Source organism: Pantherophis guttatus, chromosome 10, assembly GCF_059756535.1.
Source record: "Pantherophis guttatus breed Tessera chromosome 10, ASM5975653v1, whole genome shotgun sequence".
In the NCBI taxonomy this organism is placed as follows: domain Eukaryota; kingdom Metazoa; phylum Chordata; class Lepidosauria; order Squamata; family Colubridae; genus Pantherophis; species Pantherophis guttatus.
In genome coordinates, this window is record NC_142072.1 from 5,676,874 (window position 1) to 5,690,445 (window position 13,572).

General features: G+C 47.7%; 1 protein-coding gene across 3 annotated transcripts in view; it reads left to right on the forward strand.

The window, feature by feature from the left end:
* The window catches only part of CADM4 (cell adhesion molecule 4), a 163,507-nt gene extending 156,487 nt beyond the window's left edge, over window positions 1-7,020 (forward strand). For 2 of the 3 annotated variants that reach the window (XM_087876071.1, XM_034437975.3), the window contains exons 7-9: window positions 3,277-3,449; window positions 4,770-4,898; window positions 6,677-7,019. In XM_087876071.1, the coding sequence (XP_087732197.1) occupies window positions 3,277-3,449; window positions 4,770-4,898; window positions 6,677-6,786 (412 nt within the window). In that variant the 3' untranslated portion in view covers window positions 6,787-7,019. Of the gene's footprint in view, window positions 1-3,276; window positions 3,450-4,769; window positions 4,899-6,676 lie in introns of all 3 variants that reach the window. The other variant, XM_034437974.3, reaches the window with a different exon arrangement.
* Window positions 7,021-13,572: the final 6,552 nt, after the last annotated feature.

The window sequence follows — 13,572 nt, forward strand, 5'->3', positions numbered from 1 at the left end:
CCTTAAGCATGAAAGCTGACTGGGTGAGCCAATCACCAGAAGACAGTGAGTTCTAGTCCTGCTTTAGGCATGAAAGCTTGTGTGACTTTGAGCCAATCACCAGGAGACTGTGAGTTCTAGTCACACCTTAGGTATGAAAGCCGACTGGGTGACTTTGAGCCAATCACTAGGAGACAGTGAGTTCTAGTCCCGCCTTAGGCATGAACACCAGCTGGGGGATGTTGAGCCAGTCTCTCTCGCTCTTAGTCCAACCTACCTCACAGGGTTGTTGTGGGGAAAATAGGAGGAGGAAGGAGTATTAGCTATGGTTGCTGCTTTGAGTTATTTATAAAAATAGTAAAAGCAGGATAAACATCTAATAAATAAATTTCTCACCCTGCCTGTAGCCCAGGGTACAGGATGTCTTAGAAAAGAACTGGGCAGATTTTAAGTTTGAAAGTTCTGCCTTTTTAAAAAAAAAAAAAACAACAACAAACTTTAAGATTTCAAGGTCCACTAACTGGTTCCATTTCTAAAATAAGATATTTGGGCTTGAAGGGCAGAACCAAATACGAAATGGAGGCCAGAGTTTAAAGTTATTGGAGTGGAATGCCATAAAACAGTGTTTCTTAACCTTGACCATTGAAAATGTGTGGACTTCAACTCCCAGAATTCCCCAGCCAGCATGATGATGATGATGAACTTCAAGACTCATTGACTCCTGCCCCTCCCACCTAAATCTTAATTTCTACAATTCGATTGGTCCAATCTAGTGATGGGGGAGCCCTATTTTTTTTTGCCACTACATACTGTGTACAATGACAATAAAGTTCTTATTATTATAAACCAACTGAGAACCTTTTTGATCTAGCACAAATTATCTCATTCTCTTCCGGGAGATGTTGATTTCAATTTTGACTTCTCTCTGTTTTGGAGCATCAGCTGTTTCAAAAACGGTGTGTGCGTGCATGTGTGAAAAATGAGACATGGGAGACAGTTTTCACAGCCAATGGCAGTTTAGAAGAGGAATAGCTGTTGGTGGCACATGCACATTTGAGTCACTTTTCTCCTCCGACGGTCGGGTTTGGCGTGTTGTTATATAACCTTGGCGAAGGAGACGTAATTTGGGGGGGGGGCGGGAAGAATATGCAAAACTAGGACAGGAAACAAACCCTTGCTTGCTCCTGGCTCATTGTGTCTGTCTTTCATCTCTGTATTTTGCCACTAATGCCAACAGGCTCAAAAATAGAATAGAATAGAATAGAATAGAATAGAATAGAATAGAATAGAATAGAATAGAACAACAGAGTTGGAAGGGACCTTGGAGGTCTTCTAGTCCAACCCCCTGCTCAGGCAGGAAACCCTACACCACTTCAGACAAATGGTTATCCAATCTCTTCTTTAAAAACTTCCAGTGTTGGAGCATTCACAACTTCTGGAGGCAAGTTGTTCCACTGATTAATTGTTCCAACTGTTAGGAAATTTCTCCTTAGTTCTAAGTTGCTTCTCTCCTTGATTAGTTTCCACCCGTTGCTTCTTGTCCTGCCCTCAGGTGCTTTGGAGAAGAGCTTGACTCCTTCTTCTTTGGGGCAGCCCCTGAGATATTGGAAGACTGCTATCATGTCTCCCCTAGTCCTTCTTTTCATTAAACTAGACATCCCCAGTTCCTGCATCCGTTCTTCATATGTTTTAGCCTCCAGTCCCCTAATCATCTTTGTTGCTCTTCTCTGCACAAGAGGGGGCAGGATTTCTGTCCTGGGTAGATTGGCTTTGAAAATTGGATTTATTGTATTTAACCAATCAGCCACTGATAATTGCTAGACACGGTTATTGGATCCGGGATCAATTAGGCTTAATTTTGGGGGATGATGTTGGATTGAAGCGTGTAGTAAATTTTCTACGAGTCAATTACCATAACAGTTGGTTAACAGAAGGTTTGGGGGAATTTTAATCTTGCCCCCTTTTTTTCCCTTTTCATTATTACAGATAATCTTTATTGTTTTTATATCTTTGTGTATTATTTGTATCATTTCCCTCTTAACTATTTTGTTATTGATATAAAATTCTTTTGGCCTGTTTTGTAAGGAGTGGGAGATTCACACTGTTGTATTATATTAATCAGCAGGATGCTACTCTATGTATATATGAGTTAATCTTTTTTAAAAAAGGTACTTTTTAATGTCTTCTTTCTTGTGTTTTTTCTTTCCCCACCCCACCCTCCCAATAGTTTGGTGTTTCGTATTTTAACTTTTTTTTTTTTTAAATAAACTAAATATATATATATATTTTTTTAAGAAAAAGGATTCCTGTCTTGGCTGTGGCTACCATCAATAGCCAGCCATTTTGCCTAAATGTCTTCCTGTCCCATTAGGGTTTGTTGGAAGAAATGTCCATCTGGGTTCAGTTCCAAGTGGGGAGAAAGACACTGGAAACATGGAAACTGCTTGAAAAGATGGTTTAATGGTGGACAGGATCACATGGTGTTGAGGTCCTGGGCAAAAAAGCACATGGATGAGAGAGAGAAAGAGATTTATACCCTCTGTTGGGTTTTGAATTTGAGCTTGTATTCTGATTGGTTGTCAGACTCCCATGGGGCCATGCCTGGGTAACTTTGTAGGTTGTCTTTTGAGTCCCAGGCTTGGTTGAGCCTTGCTGGGTGATGCAATCTCCCCAGGTGCCACGTGGTGAGTTATGCTGCTAAATGGGTAGATGGTTAACCCTACCTTTGTTGGATCTTGGGTGAGGGCATTTGCTTATGAATAGACCTAGCTATCTTTTTATTTCTTAAGTGCTGACATCTGCTGTGGGCTATTGAGGAGGGTGGCGGCTATTAAGAGTGAGCCTGCTTCCTGCCTCAAAAAACATGTTTCTCCATTTCTCATCCAGGGAGGTATCATGTTTTGCCTTTTTAATATTTCCTAGAATATTTCATTCTTCTAGGAGATGGGTGGGTGCTAACTTCCTACAGGTCCCGAGACCCGATCCTCAATTTTTTTTTCTCCCACCCTTTTGTGAACAAGTTGTCCTTGCCTCTCTCCCTGACCCGCCTGACTGATGGGTACAATTCCTGAGCAGAGTTATTACTCGAGTGCCCCTTGATCCAGCCACTGCCTCACGTGTCCATCCATCACCTGGTCTGGCAGCGGATAACCTTGAAGAGAAAAGAGCTGCTTTTTCGAAAGTATGTGTGTGTGTGTAGGTGGAAAGGATGCTGTGCTGGTGGCCAGAAGGCGGCAGCAGCGAAGGAGGGCGGGGTTGAGGCACAGGCTAACAGATTCTTTTGGGTGCCCCTTTCAGGCCCAGAGACATTAAATGGAGCCGAGCGAATGACACGTTGCCCGAGCGAGCCCTGATAGAGGGCGAAGTCCTGACCATCCCCAGTCTCAGCATGCTGGATAACGGCACCTACTCGTGCCAAGTGGCCAATAAACATGGACGGTCCTCGGACCAGTACGTTCTGGTGGTTTATGGTAAGTCAAATTTTGCAGCCACCTCGGCTTCTGCCTCAACCTAGAACCTCACATTCCCGATCTTCCGGCATTTGCTCCTTTTGGTCTTTGTGGTCCCAGATCCAGCCCTCGCATTTGGGTCTAGGACAGCGATGGCTAACCTTTTTGCCGTCGTGTGCCAAAAGCGCGGTGTGGTGGGGCACCAAGGGGTGGGGGTCGTGCGCGCGCATTCCCACACCCATAATGCAGTGCCCCCCTGCATACCCAGCCCTGGTTGTAAAAAATCAGGCACGAGTCGCTTAGCAACCAATTTGATTAGCACTGGAAATTCTGGTCCCAATATTTAACTTTGGACAGTGACTATCTACACCAGGGGTGTCAAACTTGATTTTGGGGGGGGCAAGAGGGCGGCATGGCCAGGGTGGGTGTGGCCAGCTCGATGTCACGTGTGTCAGGGGCGCCTGTGGCGGCCTGAGCGCTTTGCAGAGAAAACAGGCTCCTGAGCTCCGTTTTCGGCTGTGATGGCCTCCTGCAACTCTCTGCCAGTGAAAATGGAGCCCGGGAGGGCTGCCCATAGCCCTCGCGAGCTCCGTTTTCACTGGCAGAGGCACCGCAGGCCGGTCTTTTGCTGTTTCCAGGGCGGCCCCGCAAGCCAGATCAAAGCACCCTGTGGGCCGGATCCGGCCCCCGGGCCTTGAGTTTAACACTCCTGATCTACGCTAAACCCCCTTCCTCCTCCCACTCCCTGCCCAATGCCTTTCATGTAAAACTAGCACAAGATGGCGGCCACCAGATGGAGATGGAGCCCCTTTCAGTCTGGGTCAGCCAGCTGTTGATGAGGACCAACTGCAAAGCTCATCCTTTCAAGGTGCCAAGGTGAAATCCAACAGTGCTTTTATTTCAAGAGGCAACTGGACTTCCTGGTTTTCCTTTAAAGACGTTTTGCTTCTCATCCGAGAAGCTTCTTCAGCTCTGAAGGAGGACTCTTCTCTTCTGAAGAACTGAAGACGCTTCTTGGATGAGAAGTGAAACGTCTTCAAAGAAAAACAAAACAGCCCAGTTGCCTCTGGGAAAAAAAAAATGGGACAACCACGACCTGGATGACTTGAGAATCTCCACAGAAGTCAAGGTGAAACATTTTCTGCTGAGGCCTGGGGTGGAAATGGCTCCCTGTTGGCTGCGGGCCTTTGGCTCTCCTCTGCCAAGAGGGAGGGTGGCCAGAAATAGGAAAAATGGAGGAGACTCTTCCTTCCCCCTTTCCTTTTGCAAAGCAGCGCAATTCTTGCCAGAGACGTTTCCACCTTCCTTTCGTGTCTTCAGCACCTTCTTTGTCCTTTGCAGATCCTGGGGCTATTGTAGAGGCCCAGACTTCAGTGCCCTATGCCATTGTGGGGGGCATCCTGGCTCTCCTCGTCTTTCTCGTCATCTGCGTACTCATCGTCATGGTGTGGTGCTCCATCCGGCAGAAAGGTTAGTGAGGGGAACCCAGGAGGGTCTCTTTAAGTAACCTCATCTCTCACCTCTGACCAATGAATGGGAACCTGATGTTCTTTCTCGGATTGCTTCTAAGTGGGCATTGCAAGCATGTACTGTATTTTTTCGGACTATAAGACACACCGGAGTACAAGGCGCACCAAGATTTCGAAGAGGTAAACAAGAAAAAAAAAGTTGTTGCCCTCCCCGGTCCCCAGGACCACTCCGCAGGCCTCCCAAACCCTCTGCGCATCCCGTTTTTTGCAAAAACGGGATGCGCAAAGGGTTTGGGAGGCCTGCGGAGTGCTCCTGGGGGCCGGGGAGGGCAAAAATATGATGCATGGGGGGTTTGGGAGGCCAAAAATGGGCTCTATTTTTCACCTTGCATTTTTTTTAATGTGCTTTTGGACTGCTAGGTTGGCAGAAGCTGGGACAAGTAACGGGAGCTCACCCCGTTACGCGGCACTAGGGATTTGAAACCGCTGAACTGCCGACCTTTCGATTGATAAGCTCAGCATCTTAGTCACTGAGCCACCACGTGCTCTCAGTATCTCAGTAGGCTATTCTAAACGTCTGGGGTGGCTACAGAGAAGGTGTGCCTCTGAAGTCCCCACCCCATAGAATCTCTAGTCTATCTGACCTAGTGGGATGAGCAGATACCTTCAGCCTCACAAATAACTTGGCCTTGTACATACCTTAAATAATGCGCCAGAGCTAACAGCATGTAGGTGTGTGAGTTGGATTGAAATATGATGGCACTTGACATGATCTATGAGTGTCATGGTTTGCTGGTTCTCCTGTGGCTTGCAAGAGTTATTATTGTCTGCCTTCCTGGACTGAAGCTGCTGTTTTTTTTTTGGCATCCAGTCGAATTGGGATGGGTTTGTGATTCAGCCCTGATGGGCTGTGATCTCACTTGTAATTCTTAAACACGAGTCTTCCAGGCAAAGCGGTCCCACCTTAGAGCCACAGCTGTAAGACTTCTGTTGCAGCTACGATGTCTCTTGTGGCTGGTGGGATGACGGTCACAACCTCTGAAAGGCACTGGATTGACAAAGGCTGCCCAATCCATAAAGCCAGATGCCTGGCTGGCTCTTCCTTATCATCTTTGTTCTGTTACCCAGAGAATACCTTTTTTTATATATATATATAATTTGATTTATATGCCACCCTTCTCCGGAGACTCAGGGCGGCTTACAGTGCGCTAAGCAATAGCCTTCATTCTTTTGTATATTTATACAAAGTCAGCTTATTGCCCCCACAAACTGGGTCCTCAATTTACCTACCTTAGAAAGGATGGAAGGCTGAGTCAACCTTGAGCCTGGGGAGATTTGAACCGGTGTAATTGCAGACAGCTGGATGTTAATTATGGTGCTTTAGTCTGCAGAGCTAAACCAGGCTCTTATTTCCCCCCGAAAATAAGACCCAACCGGAAAATAAGTCCTAGCACCGTGATGGCAAACCTATGGCATGCGTGCCACAGGTGGCACATGTAGCCATATCAATGGGCACGCCAGCTCAGCTCTGGCGTGCATGAGCGTGCCAGCCAGCTGATTTTCGGGCCTTCTGGGCCCACCAGAAGTAGGGAAACAGGCTGTTTCCTATCTCCGGAGGGCCTGGTGGGGAGGGGGGGGAGAAGGCTAACGGTTCGCTCAAACCGGCTGAATCCTACCCCTGGTTGGACACCCCTGAACTAGACAAGAGTGGAGCCAGTTTGGGGGACACACTTAATCCACCCCCTCTCTCTCTTCCCCCCCTCTTTTCTGCCCTCACAGGTTCCTACTTGACGCACGAGGCCAGTGGTCTGGATGAGCACGGAGAAGCCCGCGAGGCTTTTCTGAATGGCGGAGATGGTCATAAACGCAAGGAGGAGTTTTTCATCTAAGCCGGGGAAAGGAAGAGGAGGAGGAGGAGGAGGAGGAGGAGAAGCGGGGGAAAGGGGTGTTGGGTGCTGTGTGGGGAGAAGCTGGCGAAGGAAGGAAGGGGTGCGTGCTGGAAAAGGGGAGAGAGGATTGGAGAAAAGCCGGCTTGTGGGGGGTGGTGGGGAGGGCTGGCTTCAAAAACGGAAAAAACCCGAACGAAAAGATGCTTTAAGGAATACAAAAAAAAAAAAAAAAACCCCATCGTGTACAAAACCGACCACCGGCAGCTGCCACTCTTTTCCCGGTTTGATTTTTGAAACCGAGGACTTTTTAACCCCTCCCCTTATCCAGGAAGCTCCACCCCCTCCCCCCTCTGCCTTCAGATGCCTCTTTCCACCAAAACCTTTTCATCCCCACCCGGTTAATTTGGTAGGGCTGGGTAGGCATGCTTAGCTCTGTCCCCCACCCCCTCAAAAAAAAAAAAAAGCGGGATGGGGGGCAGAGCTGCTGCATATTTTTTTTCCCCCTTTGGGGTGGAATCAGTACTTTTGAGGGGTGGGGGGGAAAGGGGCTGTTTGTATATAAAGTCCAAATGGGAGGTGGAAGGCCCATTGGATGTTGAAGGTGAGGGATGTCCCAGTGCCCCCTCCCCCCCCCATTGCTTGTTATATCCGACCTTCCCAGGTATTAGCACTGAGATTCACAGTATCTGGAGAGGGAGGGCAGGGCTAATGGGGGTAGCTTTGGGGGCCACCCCGGTCTTCTGGATGGATGGAGAACCCTTGATCTTGAGTTCCAGGTTCTGGATGACCATGTAGATACCTTGTGTCTGCGTCCCTCGCCCTCCGTCATCCCGCCATTCAGGAGTGCCGTCGTGATGGCCGTCTGGCCCGAGAGGCGTCTTGGGGATGTCTTTGAGGGGGGAGGGGTGTCTCTTCAGGGTGGGGGGGAAATCCTTTTCGGCTGCATGCTTTTCCCGGTCAGGGCCGAGCTGCTCGAGGACTCTTGGGCTGTCAGAAGCAGGTTTTATTTCTTCAAAGCCATGATAGTTTTGGGAAGGGCGAGGGAGGGCGAGGGAGGGAGGAAGAGGACGGGGGGGGTGTCTGTCTGTCTGTCTGTCTGTCTGTCTCATCCTTGTTATTGTGACATTCTTGGCCAGACGGCAGGAAATGGGACCCACAAAGGCCACCTGAGCATCCAATTCCCACACCATGTTCACCCCTCGTCATCCGTCCACCTGGACAGCAGCACAGCTTTCTCGGGCCAGCTTCTGCGGAAAGTGGAAGACTAAGTGGCTATTTTTTTATTGTTATGTTTTTAAGTCCAGCCGGCTTAAATATATTGGTGAATGCAGATTACTTGTCTCCAGCTCCTCCTCTTACCTCCCTCCCTTTTGTGTAGGTGGTGATGACCATCCTGCTCTCTGACCCAACACCCCAAGGTAGCTTAGATCAGGGGTCTCCAACCTTGGCAACTTTAAGACTTGTGGACTTCCGACTCCCAGAATTCTTTCAGCCAGCTTTCTTGGGAGTTGAAGTCCACAAGTCTTAAAAGTTGCCAAGGTTGGAGACCCCTGGCCTAGATTACCCTCTCCTCTTCCTCTTCTTCTTTCCTTCTCTCTTCTCCCCCCTCCTCTTTCTCTTCCTCTGCTTTCCTTCTCCTCTTTTCCTCTCCACTCCTCGTCCTCTCCCCTTCTCCCTCTCCCTCCTCCTCCTCCTCCTCTTCTCCCCAGTCCATCTCCTTCAGAAGAAGCTGATTTTGGCTGCTCTGCAAAATGAAACAAACAAACAAACAAACAAACAAACAAACAGAACCAGAATGTTAGAGACTACTCAGCCCCAGGCTTGGATCCTGTTTCAATGAACTTCACCTTCTAAGATGCAGCTGTGGTAGAAGATGGGTTCAGGAGCCACTCTTAAAAATATCTGCTTTGCCCCACGGAGAATTGCAACGGACTGCTGTGGATTTTTTTTTAAAAATAATAATAATGCCTGGAATAGCTGAATTTTGGGGAACTTCCTTTCCTATCTCACCCTTCCCAAGGCAGCTGCCGTTCCCCGGCCCCCTTCTTGTGCTTCGCCCCGGTCTACACCCCCCACCCCCGGGGCATTTCCAACACATTCTCTAAACGTCCTAACGCCTGGTGATTCCCGATGGTTCCTTCCAGGATTTTTGCAGACTTTTCTCATTTGTGCCAGTAAATGCCCACCCTTCCCCTCTTCCCTGCCGTTCTCTCTGCAAATCTCTCCCCCCACCCTCCCCACATCCCTTCCCCCTTTGTCTCTTGTCTGGGGAGAAAACTTGCAAACAAAAAAAACAGAAGAAGAAAACTGACCATGTGATTCTGTGTCCGTCTCTGGCTCGCAGTTTTTTTATTTTTTATTGTTTGTGTCTTGGAAAGAAGGGGAGATTAAAAAAAAAAAAGGAAAAATATAATAATTAATATATAACTGGGGATTGGGATGTGTACAGAGGGGCTTATTCCTCTGCAGCCCAAGACTGTTTCCCCCGTGCCCGAAAGTTAATATATATGTAAATATCTATGTCTGCCTTTTAACCACCTTTGATACTTCAATAAATCCCCCTGATTAATTCTTTTAACATCAGTGGTTGTGCGATCCTTGTTCATGAGCGTGCACAAGCCTGCAGTGAAGGTTGCAGAACGGGGGGGCGGGGCGGGGGGGGGGGCAACCTGCACATAATGGGATACATCCACTAGGCCAGAAGTTGGGAACAATGGCTCTTTTATGACTTGTGGACTTCAACTCCCAGAATTCTGGGAGTTGAAGTCCACAGGTCGTAAAAGACCCATAATTCCCCATACTGGCTGAGGAATTCTGGGAGTTGAAGTCCACAGGTCATAAAAGACCCATAATTCACCATACTGGCTGAGGAATTCTGGGAGTTGAAGTCCACAGGTCATAAAGGCCATAGTTCCCCATACTGGCTGAGGAATTCTGGGAGTTGAAGTCCACAGGTCATAAAAGGCCCATAGTTCCCCATACTGGCTGAGGAATTCTGGGAGTTGAAGTGCACAAGCCATAAAAGGCCCATAATTCCCCAACCCCCCTGCACTAGGCTATTTTCAATTTCAGACTTCACAGGTGCCCACAGTAAACACAGCAATGGGGTCGTGTGGCACTTGGAAGGCCAGCCTCTGCCCAGCCTGATGCCCTCAGAAAGAGCTAAATGGGGGCATTTGACTGCTGCTCTCTTGTGGAAGAGGAGATGGCAGGTAGTCCTCATCTTACAACCGCAATTGAGCCCAAAATTTGTGTGGCTAAGCAAGTCATCTGTTAAATGAGTTTTGCCCCCGTTGTACGACCTTTTTTGCCCCATTTTGTCAAAACGAACTACTGCAGTTGTTATGCCAGCAACACGTTGGCTGAGCCAATCCGCCTCCCCCGGATTCTGACTTTGCTTGTCAGAAGGTCGCAAAAAGGCTCTCACAGGACCCCAAGATACCGTGCAACTGTCATAAATACGAGTCAAGTTGCCAAGCCTCTGGACTTCGATCACGTGAGCATGTAAGGGTCGTAAGTGTGAAAAAAACGGTCGTAAATGACGTTTTCAATGCCCCTGGAACTTTGAACCGTCACCTAAGCCCAGAGTACTACTACTACTGTAGTAGTAAGAGATTGCAACAATTTGGAAGAGGTTGACATTGTTACACACAACTCTGCAATACTCTGAGGACTTAGAAAGCATTGGGACTGCCTACGTTTTAAAAGAATTAATGACAGCCCGCCTACAAGCTCCAGCACTGTTGGTACCTTATCCATAATTAGACATTACATTTGTGCTTGTTGAGTCCTACCATAAGGTTTTAGTGGAATAAAATGAATAAATAAAGGTGGAATAAAATAAATAAATAAAGCAGGAACATCAGCTGTGCCAGATGAGTCACACCCTTGGACTTTAATATTGGGCTGTTTCTAGAGATTAGTGCTATTTTCAGAAAGGGAAATTAGAGATTTGCTTGCTTCCCCAAGGATCCACACGGGAGGGGTAGATCACACTACAGAAGTAGATCAGTCTAGATCGGGGTGTCAAACTCAAGGCCCCGGGGCCTGGATCTGGACGGTGCTTAGATGTGGCCTCCGGGGCTGCCCTGGAAACAGCAAAGAACTGGCGTGTGATGCCTTTGCCAGCAAAAACGGAGCTTGGGAGGGCTACCCTCCCGAACTCCATTTTCGCTGGCGGAGGGTTGCAGGATGCCGTCACAGCCAAAAATGGAGCTTGGGAGCCCGTTTTCTCTGGCAAAGTGCTCGGGCTGCCACAGGTGCCTCTGACACAAGTGACGTTGAGCTGGCCATGTCTATCCGGGCTATGTCCACCCCGCAACCTCCCCCCCCGAAGTCAAGCGCAACCCTGATTCAGCCCTCAATGAAACTGAGTTTGTTTGACACTATTGGTCTAGATCCTTTTTTGCTCCCCGAAGCACCTTCCTGCGCATTCTCTTAATAACTTTGCAAGGGAGTTTGGATGAGTAGCAAGCTGTGTTCCTGAGGAGGGATTCAAATGAGGCCTCCACCACAGGTAAGTCCTTCATTTATTTATTTATTTATTTATTGGTTCGATTTATATGCCGCCCTTCTCCGGAGACTCAGGGCGGCTTACAATGCGTTAAGCAATAGCCTTCATCCTTTTTGTATATTTATACAAAGTGAGCTTATTGCCCCCACAAACTGGGTCCTCAATTTACCTACCTTAGAAAGGATGGAAGGCTGAGTCAACCTTTAGCCTGGGGAGATTCGAACCTGCAGTAATTGCAGGCAGCTGGTCTTAATAACAGGGTGCTTTAGACCACTGTACTACCAAGGCTCAGGACCATTTTTCACACACAATAACCATTGCAGCCATTCCCCATAGTCATGTGATCAGAATTCGGACTTTTGGCAACTGGCTCGTATTTATGACGGTTGCAGTGTCCTGAGGTCACGTGTTCTCCTTTTGGCGACCTGACTAGCAAAGTCAACGGGGGACGACAAATTCATTTAACAACTGTAGCAAGAAAGGTTGTAAAATGGGGCGAAACTATACTGTCTCGCTTAGCAACAGGAATTTGGGGCTCATTTGTAAGTGGAGGACGGCCTGTAGTATCCTTGGCGGGTCCTTTCCCTGCAACCACCATGAATTTTTTTTATTTTATTTTTTAATTTGATTTATATGCCGCCCTTCTCCGGAGACTCAGGGCAGCTTACAGTGCATTAAGCAATAGCCTTCATACTTTTGTATATTTATACAAAGTCAGCTTATTGCCCCCACAAACTGGGTCCTCATTTCACCTACCTTAGAAAGGATGGAAGGCTGAGTCAACCTTGAGCCTGGTAAGATTTGAACCTGCAGAAATTGCAGGCAGCTGTGTTAATAACAGGGTGCATTAAACCACTGTACTACCAAGGCTCTTGTGCTCTTTGCTCAGACTTTACTCGAGGTCCTCATGTTCTCGTAGCTGCGTCTTAACCATCTTGCGGCCTTCGTCACTCCCCACACCCTGTGGCCACATTTTGTGCTGCTGGTGGTTCAGCCGAAATCTTGCAACAAAATATTTCAAGTCCGATTCCGCTGGAAATAGAGCCGGCATTCTGGCGCTTTGCGCTTTCCGCTGCCTTCCGTTTCTTTCCTTCGCTCTGATTTTTATTACCCCAGAGGGTTCCTTCCCAGCGTTCCCATCTGTCATCCTGTACAAAACTCTTCTGCTGGAAAATATTTCAGCTGGGAACTCCCAGGAAAAATATATTTTAAGACAATCGGAGAAGTGGGTGGGTGGGGATTTAATGTTAAACAAGATGGTATAAATTCTACGGTTTGCAGCTCTTTTTATGGAAGCAACAACGGCACCGAAATACTGGGGACAAAGCGGCAGAAATTGTCCAACCATGCAGCATGCTTCACTGATGTTGCAACTATCGTTTCCCCACCAGAATTAGCCTCAAACGTCTTTGGCTGAATGTCCGTTCTTTGGATTATGTCATCATCACAACTTTCCTCTTGATTTTCATTCTAGATAAATCTGGGCCCTTCCAATTACCGTGTTTCCCTGAAAATAAGACCTGTCTTATATATTTTTTTCCACCAAAAAAGGCACCAGGTCTTATTTTGGGGGGAGATGTTGTCCACTGACTCACCTCACTTGCGTGCATCACCCCCAGCCTCCTTTTCGCTGTCAGAGGCCTTACACCCATTTCTTCTACAGAAGGCCTCTGCAGCTGATAACAGTCTGTTAACACCTGTAGAGGCCTTCAGGAAAGCCTTGCCGGCCTTGCCAGCTGCAGAAGAAATGGGCCAGCAAGGCAGGTGTTTGGGTGTGCGAGGCCTGGCTGCAACTGTCTGAAGGTAAGTAATAGGGCAGCTCCATCCTCCTATCCTCACCCTAGCTTAAATTTTACCCATGCACCCTGGAGTGGGTGGGGTTTTAATTAGGGTTTATTTTGGGGGGTAGGGCTTACCGTATTTTTCGGAGTATAAGACACATCTTTTTCTCCCAAAAAAGAGGGTGAAAATCTGGGTGTGTTTTATACTCCAAATATATCCCCGCCCAGCTTCTCAAACGGAGGTTTCAGAGGCTGAAAAAAGCATCAGAAACGAAGCTTCAGAAACGAAGCCCCCAAACAGAGCTTCAGAGGCTTTTTTTTTTCTGAAGCTCTGTTTCGGTGGCTTTCAGAGGCAGGAAAAAAAGTTTTTTCTGAAACAGAGTTTCAGAAGTTTCAGAGGCAGAAAAAAAAGCAAAAAAAAAAAAAAAAGCAAGGCACAGAGCTCACAACCAAGGAACCTGTTGCTAAAATTCACCTCTGGGAACAGCTGAT